General features: G+C 38.5%; 1 protein-coding gene across 2 annotated transcripts in view; it reads left to right on the top strand.

The window, feature by feature from the left end:
- Positions 1 to 18,825, top strand: part of MFSD2B (MFSD2 lysolipid transporter B, sphingolipid) — a 38,258-nt gene that overhangs the window by 2,327 nt on the left and 17,106 nt on the right. For both annotated transcript variants that reach the window (XM_055809628.1, XM_005230894.4), the window contains exons 2-6: positions 3,150 to 3,266; positions 7,212 to 7,336; positions 11,343 to 11,466; positions 13,487 to 13,565; positions 16,382 to 16,551. In XM_055809628.1, coding sequence (XP_055665603.1) covers positions 3,150 to 3,266; positions 7,212 to 7,336; positions 11,343 to 11,466; positions 13,487 to 13,565; positions 16,382 to 16,551 — 615 coding nt within the window. The remainder of the gene's footprint in view (positions 1 to 3,149; positions 3,267 to 7,211; positions 7,337 to 11,342; positions 11,467 to 13,486; positions 13,566 to 16,381; positions 16,552 to 18,825) is intronic.

Genomic DNA, 18,825 nt, shown 5'->3' with positions numbered 1-18,825 from the left:
GGAGTGCTAGAAAGAGGGATGTTTCAGCTTTACTGGTGCAGGGACCTACCTTCATTTTCACGGCTGTTTCATAGAATACTGAGGTAGAAAACTTAGTGATTACCATGTAACTTTAATATACAAAGTCAAAAGAGATTTCGGAAAGAGGCAGCAGAATGGAGAGTCTGAATGATCATTTCTCAGCAGACAGAAACTTGGAGGCGCTCAATGAAATTACCAGGCAGCAAATTTGCAATGAATGCAGTGGTATTTCCTTTCATGGTACATGTCGTTCATGTGTTGAACTGCTGTGGTGTATTATGGCTTAATGTACAAATGAATTCCGAAATGAATTGGGCAAAATAAAAGGAAAAAAGGTACTGGACAGTAATCAGGATGTAACCTCCAGTTCAGAAGGTTCATGAACTGCTGATTCCCTGCATTTCTGTGGCTGACTGAACAGGATACCTCTGTGTGCTGTATCTACAACCACCTGTTTCATTCTGAAAATAATATTCATAAACAAAATTTAGTGAAAGTTTAACTACTGCTCTGACCAAAGTAATAACTTTGCTTCAAGGTGATCTGGGAATATGGTTCAAAAAGTAGAGCAGCAGCATCCTGGGAGTGCATGGAATCACAGTAAGGCTTTAAAAAAAATGCATTAAGAACCATGAAACTGATAAAGAAAGGGGTACTGCCTACCACCTGTAAATTTAGATCTTGGTTGACTGTTTTCTATACCACAACTTTAATTAGACTAATTCTTGAGAACTTAACATTCTTTGTGTTATAATTTTATTTTTTTAATAATATGTTATGAGAGGCATTTACTTTTTCTGTTATCATGGCCTTAGCTATCGAAAGGACAAGAGGCAATGATTTTAAACTGAAAGAGGGACACAAAGAGGAAATTTTTACAATGCATTTGGCAAGGTGCTGGAACAGGTTGCCTAGAGTAGCTGTGGATGCCCCATACCTGGAAGTGTTCAAGGCCAGGTTGGATGAAGCTTTGAGCAGCCTGGTCTAGTGGAAGTTGTCCCTACCCATGGCAGGGTGGTGGTGGGTGGTGGACTGGATGGCCTTTAAAGGTTCCTTCCAACCCAAAACATTCTGTGATTCTATGACAGCTACTAGGGAAAATAAGTGGGAAAGTAGCATTATGGATCTAGAAGTTTTTCTTAGGTTGTTTTGGGGGTTGAATGGAATACAGGATTTTCGTAGTAGTGGTTTATATCTCTTGATTTCAGCTGGAAGTCATCTTGCCAATGCTTGGAGATCAGAGGGGAAGGTATCAAAGGAAAATAAACTTTTAAAAGTAATTTAACTTCTCAGAGGATGGAGGTGAGGCTAGGAGAAGGGAATGATTAAAAAATAAAAGTATGATAAAGTTTAGAAGTGTACAACTCCTGGAGCAAAGCTCAGGATGACTGTGTTGTGAGTCAAGCAGACATGATTCTGTGGACCTCACAAGTGTAGTAAAGCCCACATTTAATAAGACTTATGTATGAAAAATTGAGAGTCACTTTGTTCAGCAAATATGTATGCAGACTGCTGTGTTTAACATCTCTTATCAAATTAAATAGTAGATTGTTCTGTTGAAGTCTGTCTTATGATTGTTTATCACTCTTCTGTTTTTTTCCTGGAAAGAAGAAAATTGCTAATATGGAGTATGAGTGGAGTCTGCTGTGGGAATACCATCTTGCAGCTTGTGCCCTGACACTGTCCATTTGGGCATAGTAATGGGATGCCACTCCTCCTTCCTTTTTGTGTTTCCACAGAGAAAGATGTCCTGATACTTGTGCTTGCTTGTTCACACCCACTCGCATAAAACAGTTCAAAAGAAAATGCTTAGATGATGAAATGTGTGTAGATCTCTGTAGAAATCTAAAATTTAACAAAACTGTTAGGTAGTAAAGGTGATGGTACTTAGTAAATTTAAAAATGTTCAGAAATTAGGTAATGCATCAGAATATTGTCATTGTGGTGGATCTTGTTAGTATATTTCTGTTTTTATCCTGATCTAATGTAAGAATTAAGGGCTTGTGTAGCACAGAGCCCAAGATTAACATTGCTGATGCTCTTCATGTTTCCTGGCTCCTGCTGACAGCAATCTTTAAAGAAGGATTGAAAACCTGTAAGTCTAAATTTGAGCTTGATATGTTGCCCCTTTGAAATGAACGCAAGATTAATGAAGAATCATTTTCTTCCTATATTTTGAATTTTATGGCATGAAATTAAGTTTTAAGATTTTTTTTTAAGGCTTTCTAGTATTTTAGAACTTCTATTATTGGAAAACTGTGTTCTTCATTAGACTTTCTGTTAGACTATGTGCATTCTTTGTCTTTTAATCACTGTTGTGAAACCTTATCTTCAGCTTTTATCTTACTCTTATTTGACAATTCTATTAGAGAATATTCTTGGATGCTTATGGTACTTTTCAAACATCAAAAGGCAAATGAGAGAGCACAGTTTTGCAAAATTTTTTAGAGTGACTTAAGAGTCCTTCCTGAAGAGGACTTGGGCCCCAAAATTACTTTCCCTATTATGCCAACTTTCACAAAAGATATAGAAAAGCCAAGTCAAAAGGAAGATGTACAAAATCAAGTGATTTTACCAGGGTCATGCCAGCATTTTGTAACAAATAAGGAAGGAACAGAGCACAAACGTTTGGGATCTATTCAGTCTGTGTTTGACTATGGAACTTTCCTGCTTTGAATGTTGTCGAATTACTGTGGTATGAGAGTATATATAGGTTATTGTGGTCTGAAAGATTAATATAAGCAATTATTTTTTTTAAATAAAAAACTTTTCAACCCTTAAAAAAAAAAGTATTCAAAGAAAAAACTAAGCTCATCTTGCTTGTTTGCAGACTTGTTCCTTTTTAGTAGCTTGCAAGAAGGTGGTAGATAAGCATAGATTCCCTTGTAGGAACACTGAAATCTGTTTTTAGGGGCTGAATTAAGGAACAAAGCCATTAAAAGTCAAAGCAACAAATATCCAAATGCCTGTTGATGATAGGGGTTGAGGTTATATGGATTTTAGTGGAATACCTGTGAAGTAAATATCTGAATTTGGTGTTAACCTTAGACTTTAACCTCATGAATTCTGTAGCTTTTAACTTGTGTACCTGTTTTTTCTCATCATGTGTTCTCCTTTGTTTTGAACAGGAATACAGGCTCTCGATCTGCAGCAAATTATGCTATGCAATAGGAGGTGCCCCAAATCAAGTGGCAGGGAGTGCTGCTGCTTTCTTCCTACAGATCTACCTGCTAGATATAGCCCATGTAAGTAGCACAAGAAACCTTTACAGATTGTAGTTGTACCTCTACTCTGATGTCTGCTATGTCCCTGGAATGATAAAAGGCAAGTTGACTAATAAAGCTTTTAAATTGTCTTATTATCTTTGCCTCTAGCTGTTCAGTGCCCTGGAAACTATATGAACTTGTCCAGAAATATATATATATTTTTTTTTTTTCACTAGTTTCCTTTCTGTCTTGAAGTAGCCATTGTTTGCTCTTGGTTTGCGATCATCAGCAGAGCTTTAAGCACTGTAGAGCTCACACACTTGCAGACTAGAAAAAGCAGTTCTCTGTGTCAACAGTCAGAGTGTGTAAGATATGAGGTCTGAAAGGTTAATAGCACCATGTTGAGGTTGTGAAGTTTTGTTAGTTTGGTTTAGTTAAAAATCACTGCAGCTGCATCCAGTAGTCAACATAATTTCACATAAATTTTACTTGGTTTGTCTAGGATAATTTCTTTGCAAAGAAAGCAGAGTTATCCTTCCTGAAGGTTCTTTGCTTCTAGTCTGTGGCTTTCTGGTGTAGAAGCAGATCTGGTAAAACAAAGCAGTAGGAGTCATCCCATTCATCTGACTTTCAGCTGTTCCAGCTAGATTTCAGGACAGCAGAGAAACAATGAAAATCAATCTATAAGCATTTTTTACTGTTTTGGATTGTCTTGTATGTCTGTGTGGTAACTAGGTGGGACAGATAAAGTTACAGGATAGAAAAAAGGACTTTAGGGAGAGGAGGCAAAATTGCAGGGACCTTGAGAACAGCTGTAGCTGAAACTACATGAGTGGCTTTCAGAACTGATGACTTTTTATTTGCTGGAAAGAACAGGAGGTTCCGGATTAGACACTATTATCCATTTTATCCATATTATCCATTTGCTGTTTAAGATGCAGAAAGACAGTATATCAAGATGTGGGGAGCAGAGGCATCCCAAAGATTGGATTTATGGTTTTCCTACAAAGTTTGATACCAGAAGCTGAGGTGTGACTTGATAAAATTGGAAACATAATAAGGCTGGCATGTAAAACTGGTATCTTGATTGTCTTGCTGAGATCAAAGTCACAAGATCTAGAAAAGGGGCCAGTTTTGGACAGCAGTGTCAAAGGTGTCAAGTGGGTGGTGTGGGGTCTGAGGAGTTGGAGGTGGAATGGGTAACCTAGAGATGCAGCAGGGAGGTGGATGCAGCTCTGACTACAGCTGTTTCATGCTTACATCAAGGATCAAGGATGGCAATACAAGCCATTGGAGGTGATGAAGCATGAACTGAATGAGAAAGACATTAATACAGTTTTCCCAGGGTGCTTATAAATATGGCAATTTCCCCGCTCTCTGATTATCACAGAAATAGAAAATTCTTGAAGCTAGGCACTGTTTATTTCTTTGTTTGTGTAGAGTATCCAGAAAGCTGTGGGTCCCATTCTTGCATCTTTGGGCACTACCTAAATAAATTAATAATAATAATAATAATTATTTTTGTTAACAGGCTCCTACTGAAACCAAATAATTTTGCTTAATGTTTGTAATGATACACTTACTACTTCATTAAAGGCCTTAATTATTTGTTCCTTGATGGTTTAGTTTGTTCTCTGAAGTAATCCTGCAGGGACAGGATTTATTTCAAAGCCTGATAAACAGCTCTGAAATCCTGTGGTGTTTTCCACATCTTTTCAGGGGAGAGCATGTAATTTTATAGTCACTACCTGGATTTAATTCTTTCCCACTTAGAGGGCAGAACTGTTTTAGCTCTTTGAGAGACTGTGAAACTCACTAGGTGTAATTGTTCATATGTAATCTGGATCCTTCCTAAGAAAAGTACATTTGTATTCACTTTCTGTAGGTTACAGGTTTTTCCATTTGATTCCATGTTCCATCTAAATTACCTGTATAAACTACAGACATATAAATGTATGTCCACATAGTACCCTTGAGTCAAATTACTAGAAAGCACCAAAACCTCTGATAATAGATAGGATCCTGGTCTTTATTCCTTTTGTGATGGGTGAATTTACCATATTTTAGCTTTTTATTAACACTGAGAAGTTTCTGGCATTGGTGCTGACAGACACTGTCTACATTTAGAAGCTAAAAAACGCAGCCAAGGGATATGTAAGCCCATACTGATGATGAAGACAGGGTGACTACACTGATTCCACTCCTAACATAAGATAGGTTTTAATTTTCCTCAAGACTTTCTTCCACCTCTGTTTAACTAATACCCACTGCCTTTCTGTCTATTCCAGTTATCTGAACAAAATAAAAATGCATTACCCACCTAATTTGAAGTTTTCTGTCCCTGTGTCCCTCATAACTGCAGTATTTCAACCCGTCTCTCTGACTGCTATTTTGTTCTTGTTTTGGCTGACCTGTCTCTTGAGCAGTAGTGACTTCTGAGCAGTTCCAGTGCAGCCTGTGTGGCAAGTCTGCCTCAGGGCTGGTGGGCTACTGGCCACCCTGGCTGTGGGAGGGCACAGGTCAACAAAGGTGGTTGACGTGAACATCAGTAAACTGCTGTAGGACACAGCCCATCCCAGCCTTGTCCTACAGTGCAGCGATAGGATGCTTGGAGAACCACTGTCATTTATGTGCTGGAGACTACCATTCACAATCCTTCCCTGTTTGTAAGCTTTCTAGAGTGGAGCATGTGCCTTGGAGCTGGTGGTGTCAGGAAGACTGGCTGTCCCTGCAATTTCACCTAATTTGGTCTAAAATTTAACAGGTTTGATTACAAAAGTACATAGCGCCTACCTTTTACAAAGGTCATCCAGGACGTTCAGAGTTTATTGCTTCCTTCTTTCACCTCTGAGGAAATACCTACAGCAAATTCTCTGTGCCAGTGACCTGCACTAGCTGGAAGCAATGTGATGCTGCCTAGGAGGCAGTAAGCTCTGCAGAAAAGCAGAGGATACTAGCTCATTTGGTGTAGCAGCACCTCCATTGGCAAGGCTTCCTGATGCATTGGAGCACCAGTAGCATGAAGCAGCATATAGATGAAGGGGTTTTGTCTGCTTTTGCTGTTTAAGCCACATAGACTGTTTCAGCATTCTCTCTCGAGGTTGATTTGGGGAACATTCATGTTTATATAGATTTCAATGACTTTTTTTCAGGCCTATAGTTTCAGTGGCATGAACTGAGCGCTTGGAAGGGCATCCACCTTTTCTAACGTTGTGTGATACAAATTCCTAAGCTCTCCACAGATACATCTGAAAAATAACTACATTCCTTGGGATAAACTATTTCTATAAAGGCACTTAAGTATGCTCCTCCTGGGTTAGTTTCAAAGGGTTTTCTACTTGGCTATTTTATTCTTATGTAATCCGTGAACATTTGTCAAGTAAAATTTCTTGGACATGTGCTGGCAGCTTTGATTTGCACAGATGTGCCTTATACAGTTCATTTGCCACAGCTCAGTTACGAGTGGATAAAGTCTCCTGTGCTACAACCTCTTCCACAGTCGCATGCCACCGGTTGGCAGCCTTGCTGGGTAATCTCCGGAGATGAAAAACCATGAACACATGTAAACAGCTCCCTCTAGTTTTTTCTAGATCAGGTCAAGATAAAGATAGTGGGAAATTGGGCTGTGTGCAGGACAAAGTGAGGGGATAATTACAGAGGGGCTCTGTTAGGTTTTATGACTAATACAAGGACTTAAGGCTACTATTTGACTATCTGGCTCATTTTTCTAGTTCCAAACACATTAATAATCTCTCCTTGCACTTTTCCCCTCTAATACTTTCTTGCATGGTGCCTGTCTCAGTGTCTCGTTTGTTTGCTATGGGTAACCAATAATAATTTCTATGACAGCAGCAGACATGTTTTCTAAATGAACCATCATTATTCTTTAAAACACTGCGTTTTTTTCTGGAAAGTTGCTTTATTCTATTTCATTGTACTGTGGAACAATGGCTGTTGTTTACAGTATACTGTCTGTACTTTCAGATTACTCCATTTCATGCCTCCCTGGTGCTGTTCATTGGCAAAGCCTCAGGTGCAATTACTGATCCTATTGCTGGCTTTTTTATTAGCAAAAGTAGATGGACAAAAATTGGCCGGCTCATGCCTTGGTAAGCATAAATGTGTACATATATTTACATATATATATATATATGAATATTGTGTGTGTGTGTTGTGATCATACATTCACCTCATTGAATTACTCATTTTTCTTTGCCTGTTTCCCAGACAACAGTGATTGTATTTATTCTTTATATATATAAAATCAAAAAGAAAAATTGTCATGTTGTCTATTTCCCTTTAACCTGCTCACCCATGAAAACACAGACAAGATTTTCTACCACTGGAGACACAAACAAATAAAGCCAGAATGCTGTGTTGTTAAGCAACTTGGAAGCTCAGATCTAAAAATTTCTTGAATCTGTGGCTGAAGTTTCATCTTTGTCTAGATTCCTTTAGTTTGGTTTCACTCCTCCACAAAGTTTGAGCTTGTTTCTACCTGTGTCCTTGTGTGCCTTCACTTCTCCCATTAACCTTCCAGGAACTCCATCAACTTTAATTCTCTAGGCCTTTTAATTCAGTAAAAGACATGTTCATACATGTGGAACAGATGTGACACCATGGCATTGAAGTAACCAGTACTGTCATGACACTGTTACATTCTTCCTTACAGCAGTCATTCTGGTCCTGCTTCTATTACATCCCCATAATCAAAATACTTGATAAAAAAATCACCATGATTTTTATAATGAATGAAATTTTGATCAACATTTCTAAAGGGACAGTGTGATGTTTCACTGTGACATACTAGCCCCTGTATGCACTCTAGCTAGTACACTTGTACGTGGGTTGTCCATGAGAACATAAGGAGAGGTTAGAAGAATGAATGTCGCTCATATAGGAAGGAGATTGACAGGTGTGAAGCAAGAAAATTGGAAAGGATTGGTCCGTGTTAGAGGAACCCAAGCTCATCTATACTATAGGGCATTTATTTGTTGGGCCTTTTTTGTATTTTGGAATTTGAGAGGAAACTGAGTAGTTTGTGAAATACGGAGTCTTTCATCAGTGCTGTCTCTCATGCATTATAAGGAAGTTGTGTGTGATATTTTGAATTAATGTAACACCCAAATTTTGATTCATGACAAAAATCCAAAACTAGATGTGGTATCCTGAGTAAAGAAGTAGAATTTTCATGGGGAAAAAAAAGCCCATTTTTTTAGCTGGTGGTTCTCTTGCTGTCTTGTGGCTTTAGGGCTACAGAAACATGTCCATGGGCAGCTTATATCTGACAAAGAACAGAAAGCAAGTATGTATTGGAAGAAGGCTGAGATCAGCCGCTCTTGGCCCCGGCAGGAGTGGGCTCTTCAGGTCAAAATTAAGCTTTTTTTCAAGAGCCCCACGGGGAAAGAGGAGCTTGCTGGTGTTTCTCTTTTCAGGATCTGGTTTGTGGCCAGGTAAATGGAGTGCTTTTTAATGAGCACTGAATTAACTAGTAACAAAGTTATTAAATAAGAAAATAAAGACATTTTAATACAAATGCCACTAGATGTATTCTGTTGGGTTTTTTTTTTTTTGGTTCTCTGAAAATACTGCAAATTTATTTTATAAATTTATAAAATACTGTGTTTATTGTTAGTGTAAAATTGATCATAGAATAACTCCCATCCTAGTACAACCATGAACTTACCAGACCTTTGCACTGTAAACCAGCTACTGTACAGCTTGCAGTTCTTACAAGAAAACTGCTTATATAACTCTAACTTTAAATACGTATTCATCAAACAGCTGCTTTCTTTCCAGAAGGATTTTGTCTGGGTTTTTTCGTAATCGTAATTTTTTTCATGGGAATTTTGTTCCTACACTTTGGAGGTCAGATCATGTTAATACAAAGCAAAAAATGGATCTTCCATAACTTAAGAACATTTTAGTATTTTGAAATTCTGCCCTCTTAAGTATCTAGAGTGAAGCAGTAGAATTGGCTCAGTCAGAAAATCTTGCCAGCAAAGCAAGAACCTTAATAAAGGTGGTGAATGTTAACTATAGCTCAATACTGTACTCAATATAATACATCATCAATGGCTATTGATCTCTTCTATGTAATGTCTTTAAAAGGCATAAGCAGACATTGACTTGAAATACACAAATCTGGTCAAATATTTTGTTAAAGGACATAATAGTAGACAATTAGATATTCAGCAACTTCAGCAAGGCTTTGAAAATTCACACTAATGAGGAAAGGAAAATGTGGAAAGAGGATGAAAGAGGGGAAGAATACTAAGAGGGTTATTGCTGAAAAGTTGCATGAAAAATTGACTATGAAAGTATTTAACTGTGGTGGCTTTATCTGGACACCAGTTTGAAAGATCTCACACTTTGGAGAGGAAGGTAGATTCCTTGAGTTGTGTTAGGATTTTACCCTTATTTGTGTTTTCCATTGCTGACCAGCTGTGGATGAACTGTGGCCTGGGGACCAGAGGGACAGAGAATACCAGAACCTGGCACTTACCTTGTAAATGCTCAGTTCCCGGTGATGCTGTCCATCCCAAAAAGCAGCGTGGGAAAGCCATTGTTTTACTAAACTATTTACCCGCATTACTCTTTTGTATTCCAGATTTTCAGTTCACGATTGCAAAATAATCAGCTGACCCCTAATGTCAGTAGTGCTGTTGTGAAGGGATTAATCTGTTTTCTCTTTTACGTGTTTGGATATTTTTTGTTAGGATCCTGGTCATCTAATTACATTGTTTATTGTCTGATTTACAAGAATACAGGAGCCCTGATTCTGTTGCAACTAGGACATTTAGGAAATAATAGCATCTGATCACTTCTTTGATATCATAGAGTTTGACAAGTGGTGTTTGCCTGAAATAGTGTTCAAACTAATGCAATTTGAAATAGCTTTCAGACTAACACAATTAATTGCTGGTTTATGTCAATGCCCGGAATTCAAATTTCAGTGGTTCATTTTTTAAGGCATCTTCCTCACCTGAAGATGATCCTTTTGTGTTTGAAGTGATTAGGAGTTTTGCTGTTGAGTTAAATGAAAGAAATGATCATATACTCAAGAAGATACAGACTGTAGGAACTTCTGCAGTGGGCTGTCCATTATTTTTTTATGCTGTTTTCAGCATTTTTAATATCAACATATTTGCACTTGCCTGAAGTAGCAATGAAGAAGCTAAATGGAGAGGAAAACTGAAGGCATTGAAATTGGAAGAGGGAATCCTTGATAATAAGTAGGCTTATGTAAAAATTAGAATCATAGAATCATGTAGGTTGGAAAGGACCTTTAAGATCATAGAGTTCAACTGTTAACCTAACACTGCCAAGTCCATCACTAAATCATATGCCTAAGTGCCACTTCTGCAAGTCTTTTAATACCTCCAGGGATGGTGACTAAAGCAGCTCCCTGGGCAGCCTGTTCCAATGCTTGACCACCCTTTCAGTGAAGACATTTTTCCACATATCCAATCTAAACCTCCTCTGGTGCAACTTGAGGCGGTTTCCTCTTCTCCTATCACTCGTTACTGAGGAAAGGAGACTGACCCCCACCTGCCTACAGTCTCCTCTCAGGCAGTTGTAGAGAGCAATAAGGTCCCCCCTGAGCCTCCTTTTCTCCAGGCTAAACAACCCCAGTCCCCTCAGCTGCTCCTCTTAAGACTTGCACTCCAGCACCTCAGTGTCTTTTTTGTAGTGAGGGGCCCAAAACTGACATAGTATTCAAGGTATGTGAAGACATGTGATGACAGAGCTTAGTTTTCAGTGGTTCTTTCTAGTAAATGTGTAGTCTGAGACATGTACTAAGGAACAGCGCTATAGGTATTCTGTTACAGTGCATGTGCAAGGTAATTGTGTCTTATAAACCTAAGTATAGCTGTTTTCATCCAGATTTGCTCATTATTTTTTTTTTTCATTTTATGGAAAGAGTTGTATACATTTTATATTCAACTGTTTATTTAACGCATGCTAACGTTTAATACTTAAAAACATGGCATAACTGTAGTTAGAAAACTGCACATAAAATAAATTACATTATATTCATTATTAGCAGGAAAATTTAATGTGTTTTGCGATCGTTATGTTGAGATTGTTGACATGTCTTAATCTTCTTTGCAGGATGCTGGCATGTACACCCTTCACAGTAGTATCTTATTTTTTTATGTGGTACTTGCCTCCTTTTGTATCAGGAAGAGTTGCATGGTACCTGATTTTCTACTGCATTTTCCAAGCACTGACCACAGTAAGTTGATTACAGGTCATGATGTTCTCAGGCAGCAAACAGGCAAGTTACTACTATCTTAATGCATTCAGATCTAGTAAACTGAAATTTACCAAAATCTGATGTTTGATTTCAACTTCTAGTGGGTTTAAGGGATAGGTAGATGTCCTTTTATCAAACTCTCTGCTCGTTGATGGCTTCTGCCCATGCTTTCTCTGGCAAATCACCTGCTAATTCAGGCAGATTACCTCCAGGCACTTTCATTGGCAGTGCCCTAGACATTCAACTCATTCTTGTATAGATCCACAGAGATATTCAGATTCCTAATTCCAGTTAGATATCTCATTTCTCTTAACTTCTGTTTTCAGGAGCAGATTAGGAGACCAAGTAGATTTGTGGCTCTAATTTGTGGAGGGGTTTAACTCAAACTAGAAGGCAATGAAAAGTCAGGGTACCAGAGCTGAAACATACTGATAGTAGTAGTCATAATATTTATGCCTGGTTAGAAGAGTTTGAACACACACATTTTTTAGTACAGCCCAGAACTTGCAACTTTTATGCAGAAGCCATCATTTCAGTGAAACCCAAAGAACTCTTGACACATTCCATACTGTACACATAGGGGTTGCATCACCCTATTTTGCCTTGTGGCCAGTATCAAGGTGAAAGGAACTATCTTCTTTGCAAAGCTGTATCACGCAGCAGGTTAGGAGTGGAAGCGAGACAGCTACATTGCAATTTATATCCTAGCTGACTGAATGTCACTGGATCACGTTTTGAGAAAGTGGTTCCTAGACATTTAAAATGTTTGTATTTCTTGTTTGACTTCTGGCTTTTCTCCTGTTTACAGATCCGTTGGACCTGGGAATTCTGTATTCCTATGTTAAGCCGGAATGTTTCTCTAGGTCCTTTTTTTCCTCTTTAGAAAGATGGTGCACAGGATGTTCATAATGGCTTAAAATAATTTTCTATTTGCTGTCTTTTGAAGGAAAAACACAGGTTTCCCATAGCAGGGCTCTGAAAATGTAGACACTTGCCATGTTTGATGGAGGTGAATGGAAATGCATTTCATACGAACAGAGTAGGGTGCAGATTGTGAGACTTAGTTTACCTGGCTACAGATCTCTGCAGTGGTGGAAACACCACAAAGAACTTGATTGTTCAGACAGGTTCATGTTCCACTTCCACTTCACAATAGTATATGTTCCAACACTTTTGAAGTGATTTTTATTTTAATTCAGCACTGTGAGGGTGAAGTCCCACTCACATCATGACCATCCAAAAGGTCAAGCCTTTAATGTTCAATAGTTATTTTCAGTGAAGTACTACTGGGGATAAGGCCTCTTCTGCAGGAAAAGAGGGGCTAATTTACTCAGCATTCCAATAAATATTGCCAGTGCATTGTTTCCACCAAGATTTTACAGCAAGGTATCAGTTGTGTACTAGATACAGTGCTGTAAAATCAAAAAGCAACGCTCCTCATCTACCTTTTTGCCAGTGCATGGACATAGCAATTGGGTGTTTCTACATATTCTTAACTCAAATTAAGAAACGTGTGGAAAAATGGTGCTGAAGACCAATTAGTTTTCACAATTACCTTCTGAAATTGCATAGTGATACAGATATTTGAAATAATTTTGGGATTTATACAGTTTTCTGGCTTGAATAAATTGGAAAAATGTATTGTCTTCATTATGGCTTTGCTTCCTGTTAGTTAGCTTAAGCTAGAAACATGATAATCTTCTAGTGCAAAGAAAGCTAGATTCTTTATAGCCTAGTTATGAAGGACGTTTTCCCAAGGAATCTGAAGGAGCATGGCATTACTGGTAAAGCTTACTGATAATTTATGATTTGTATTATGAAAGATACTTTTTTCCTTTTATATGCTTCACAAATCAGAAAGAAAAGACAGGTATTTGTGCTAAAAAATATGGTGTTCGAAGTAAGTGAATTCAAGGTTGCATTAAACCATTTTCCTGGATATCAAAGGAATACAGCATTTACCCTGACATTTCCTAAGTTATCTTCTTTCTTTGCGTAGTTATTCCAGGTACCGTATTCTGCCCTCACCATGTTTCTCAGCACAGACCAGAAGGAGAGGGATTCTGCAACAGCATACCGTGAGTGTGATCTGGACTTTCTCATGTGGATTAGGGCTGAGTTTTATTTTAAATTGTTCTTTATCTATAGGAAGATCCCTAGTGGTTTATGTCCCTAAAGTGGACTTTTGTATGAGATTTTTAATATCTGATGAAAACTATTTTGTCTTGTAAATGCTTCCACTTCTCTAGCTAAATAGGAGACACTGAAGTTTTATTTTCTCAGACTGTCTGATTAGCTATAAGCTCTTTTTATTACTAGCCAGACAAAACAATAAAAATCACTCTTACCCAAGCCAGGGTAGGGGAGTAATGATTTCATTTAAAGGTGATTTGTAGGGGAAAAACAAAGTGATGATAATCTTTAACATTCAATTAAAGAAAGCCTAAAAGTAATTTTGAGTATCTTCTTTTTCTTCTTTTTTTTTTTTTTGTTTGAATGTCCTTAGGTTTATGTGTTTCATGTTATATAAATTCAAATCCCAGCCCTGTTTTCTCTGAAAATAATTCTAGAACTCATAGAACCAAGACAGTTAACCTCACCAGAAAAGGAGAGTAATTTTGTGTGCATGTTCACACCAACTGAAATCTCTCTTTTTATTTCATCTGTGTTTATTTAATTCTAACATACGCCAGGTAGTTTAAGGACAGATCTTGCTGTGATATAACTAGCACTCTGACTTGTATTAGTTAAAAGAATGAGGGCTTCCAGACCATATCTCTGGCTCTTCAACAATCAAAACCAGACAAAGTTTTTGCTTTGAAGCAAATCAATCAGACCAAAAAAAGTGCAATGAAAATATTTTTAAGATTTCCTGTACAGATCGTAAATTGTAAGAACAGTTTCTTCCCTTCCTACTCTCTTCAGCTCTGTTATCACGCCTTCTTTGTTATGTAACTGCTCTCATGGCCACCAGCATTAAGCAGGGTAAAGAGAAAAGAGTCAAATACCACATGAAAAACTTTTTTACATCTTAACTTGTCCTTCACTGTTTACAATAACTTGTAATTTTTATGTTGCATCTGTTTTCTTTTCCTGGCAAGAGCCCTTTTCTCTTCCATTAGTCCTTCTAACCCTCAGCATACTTGCTTGAGTACTTTGAAAACTATAGACCACGGAGGCACAATGAAATGGCCAGAAGTGCTAAAAGAAAACATGTCAAATTCTGGATACAATATCCCCTGAGCAACCCAATCCCTTTCCAGCCACACATGGAACAGTTGTAATTTGCATTATCATCAACTATCTCAAGAGAAAGTCTGGGGTAGCAGTCACAGGACAGGACTAAACAGCGGGAGATTCCAGTTGTGTTATATTCTTTGGCACTGACTATATTCTGAGTCATCTGGCCTAAATTCTAACTAAATCCATGTACCTAGTGTCTGTTGTCTAGTTTTATGTCTTCAGAGGCTGTGATCCAAATAAATATGCTTTCCTATTGCTAGCGCCATGCAAGGCTTCATAGGCATGTGAAAACCATTTGATAAAAGCTGTTGACCTCCATGTCTGAGAGGTGTTATACATTTATAGTGTCATTTTATTGTTCAGAAAGGGTTTAACTTTTTGAGTGTACAGCTCTTCTTCTAAGCCAAGTTAGAGTGGTGAAATGAACCACAATTTTGACTTTTCAAATGTTGGTATTTTTGTATATTTTGAAATAATATTTGTTTGGAGCCAAGTTTTCTTGTAATGGTTGTGATTATGTGAGACTCTCCTTTACACTCTCTTTTTTTGAACTAGTGTTTTACTTAAACACTCCTGCCTTTCTTTGGGTTTCATGGAGGATTTTCGTTGATAGGTTTTCGTGGATATAGTCAGTTGTTCAGGCATTTCTTCAACTGTTTAAAGAAAAACAGCTGTGTAATATGAAGTGTGCATTTAAAAAAAGGTTGGGATCAGAGGATCCATTACCCTCTACTGGAAACAAGCAGAACTGCTTATTATAAATTTTGTCCTGCTCCTTACTATGAATGCGAGGTAGAAATATTGGATTCCAAAATTGCTTTAACATAAATCCTACTTATGTTCTGGGCAAAATATGACCTCCTTCAAGGTATGATCTGCTTTCTGAGAGATCAGCTTTCTCAGCTAAGGTGGAAACTAATACACTATAAATTCTGAGCACACAAGAACCTTGATCTTTGCTTTCCCAAATGGACACCTTGGTTGGTGTTTCAGATGATCCTTTGTTCTGATGGTACTTGGAGTGTTACTGATCTGAATCATTTTCTGAGGCTGAGGTAGATAGTTTTGCCTGACTATGGCCTTAGGCAGTTAAGAACAGCATCTTCTGTTTCCAAGAGCTTTGCAGTTGTATTATTTCCAAAATAAGCCTGATGTAAGTATCATTTTATTTTACAGTTGGGTTGGAGAACCTAGAAGTCTGTTCAGATAAGTGGTTCAAAAAATGTTTCACAAGTTACTGTCAAACTTGAGATGAAAAGTCTGATATTATGGCTCCTAGTCCTGCTTTGGAAAAGCAGCATTCAACGCTTAAACCGTAGTTCTGCTCTGGTCCTCAAGATGAAAGGTTTCTATGTTATCCCCTTGTGGCTCTTAATCTCAGCCACATCCATCACGCAGCTTGCATGAAAAAGGCTCTTCCATGGAGGCTTCTAAAAGCTGATCAAAAAATAGATGACAAAACTCTCATTCCTTGAAACTGTTCTGTTACTAACCTTCTAGTTCTGCTGTTCTTGGTATTGCTTCTTCTGCTTGTTCCCTGTAAAAGAAAATGGTTTGATGATGTTTCTTTTCAATGATAAATGAACAAGCTTGTAGACAGTGAAGGTATCAAGTTCTCATCCTCGGTACGCATTTGTGCTTTCTTCTTTAGGAATGACCATGGAAGTGCTTGGGACCTTGATTGGAGCTGCCCTTCAGGGGCAGATTGTGGCCAGTGCTCATGTCTCTCATCACTGCACTGCGAGTCCCTCAGTAAACACAACCATCTCCTGGCATGACACTCCCAGCTTTCCAGACCCCTCAGATCCCCTGTCTCATCAAGTAAGTGTCTATGGGAGCACACTACAATCTCTTAGGGAGAGGGGTGGGGGTGTTTCTGTATTACTATATAATACCATCCAGCTGAATGAGCATGAACATGACTTCCTTGAAATCAGTAATGCTTGAGCTGAGACAGCCACGTTGTTGCAAACAAGGTTTCCCATCTATGGTCTTTGCAACCACGTATCAGTGCAACAGCAGTGTTACACTGAGGAGCTTTGCTTGAAGATGCCAATCTGTAAAGTAACTAGGAGGTATATGGCCATCCTTTGTTTTCACTAGGGGCTGATTCACAGTTTAAAATAGCAGCTTAGTAAGAGAAGCTTACTTTGGCCCACCAGGAGTACTGTATCCAGTTCTGTGGTCCCCAGAACAAGACAGACATGGCCCTGTTATAGCAGGTCCAGAGGAGGCCACGAAAATGGTCAGAGGGATGGAGCATCTCTCCTGTGAAGACAGGCTGAGACCGCTGGGGTTGTTCAACCTGGAGGGAAGGCTTGAAGGAGACTTTATAGCAGCCTATAAAGGGGCTTAAAAGAAAAATGCCTAGCAGCCTAGAAGGGGGCTTAAAAGAAAAATGGAGAGGGGCTTTTTACCAAGGCCTGTTGTGACAGGACAAGGGGCGATGGTTTTAAACTGAAAGAAGATAGATTTAGATTAGATATAAAGAAGAATTTTTTTACCATGAGGGAGGTGAGACACTGGCCCAGGCTGCCCAGAGCAGCTGTGGGTGCCCCATCCCTGGCAGTGTTCAAGGCCAGGCTGGATGGGGCTTTGAGCAACCTGCTCTAGTGGAAGGTGTCCCTGCCTGTGGCAGGGGATTTGGAAGTATACGAACTTTAAAGGTCTCATACAACCCAAGTAATTCTATGATTCTATGAAAAAATGGTGGCTATAACAGGATCTTTCAGTGCAGTAATACTTCTTTTCAAAGTAGTTATCATTAAGGCTCTCCTATAAAGATTAGTGGCTGTTATGTGAACGAAACTGTAAGTCCTACTTGGAATCTGTATTCTTGCAAAGGTACAAAGCACTGTTGAAAGTAAATGGTTGGTAACAGGCAATTAGCGGGAGAGCTCAGTAGTTCACATGTGGAATGAACCTAGAGATCCGTGCTTGTTTATTTCATTTTCCACAGCAGATTTTTCCTGTAATCCTGCACAAGCAATTTAATCTCTTCATGCTTCAGTGTGTGATTTTTTGAGAAACAGAGAAAGTTTTATTATGGGAGGAAATCCTAAATCCTGATCCAAACCTCAGTGAACACAATTTGATAGTCTTCCATTGTTTCCAGTGGTCTTGAAACAGGCCCTGAATTGAACAATTACTTTGTGTAGTGTTTTTTTCTGTTACTTGTGAAATCAGCAGTTTGTTGGTTCCTTTTTGCCAGTTGCTAGATTCAGTCTTTCTTTTCATATTTTCCTCTATTTCTCTGTCAGTGTGTGTACTAACTGATATATAAAATTACCCATTAAGAGGATTCCTTGATCTGAGTCTAAACTCAGGTGCTTGCAAATCAAGATGTATGTATTTGTGCTCTGCTTATTGTAGTTGAAGCTCCTATTACCACTTTTCAGCAACAGTAAAATCACAAGCTGAAGGCAGGTTTTTATGCATGCTTTCAGTGTGCATACCCTAGCACCATTACTGGTAGTCCAGGAAGGGGACTGACCCTTGCCTCTCCCTGCTCCCAGACACTGTTCTCTGCCTCTGTGCTTGCTTTTGGCACAAGGCTTCTCAGGGAGCTGATCTGGGGAAATGGCCTGGGGAGAACTGGGCTGCTTCTGTAAGTGACCATGCCATTTTATGGCTGATTAAAGCATTTTTGAAGCTGCTTGTAGGTAATTTCTAATGCATATTTCAAGAAGACACAGCACATCACCCTGGCTTCCTTTTTAGCTTCTAGGACAATGTCTTGATGCAGAAAACTACTGTGGTATTACAGCTCTGTGAATTGTCAAGAGGAGTAACTTGAAAAGTTGTGGAGCAAGCTGAATTTCATTGCACAGCAGATTCCCTGTCTGAATCTGCTTTATGCTGTAATCACCAACTTCCACTTTCAAATCTCTTTAATGGCTTTGAAGGAAAAAAAGTGTATGATCTTGATTTATTTCCTTTCTGTCTAACCACATGTGCATTCCCATCCTTTTTGAGGTAGGAGGGAGATGGAGAAAGAAGCGTCACAATGAGTTGAATGTCAAATAGTTTTTTATTTTGAAAAAAATAGTAAAGATACATAGCCTAAAGTAGCCAGAGTTTGTAGGTAGAAGTAAT

The sequence above is a fragment of the Falco peregrinus genome, chromosome 7, assembly GCF_023634155.1.
Source record: "Falco peregrinus isolate bFalPer1 chromosome 7, bFalPer1.pri, whole genome shotgun sequence".
In the NCBI taxonomy this organism is placed as follows: domain Eukaryota; kingdom Metazoa; phylum Chordata; class Aves; order Falconiformes; family Falconidae; genus Falco; species Falco peregrinus.
The sequence above is the reverse complement of the archived record's forward strand: the minus strand, read 5'-3'. Positions and strand labels throughout refer to the sequence as shown.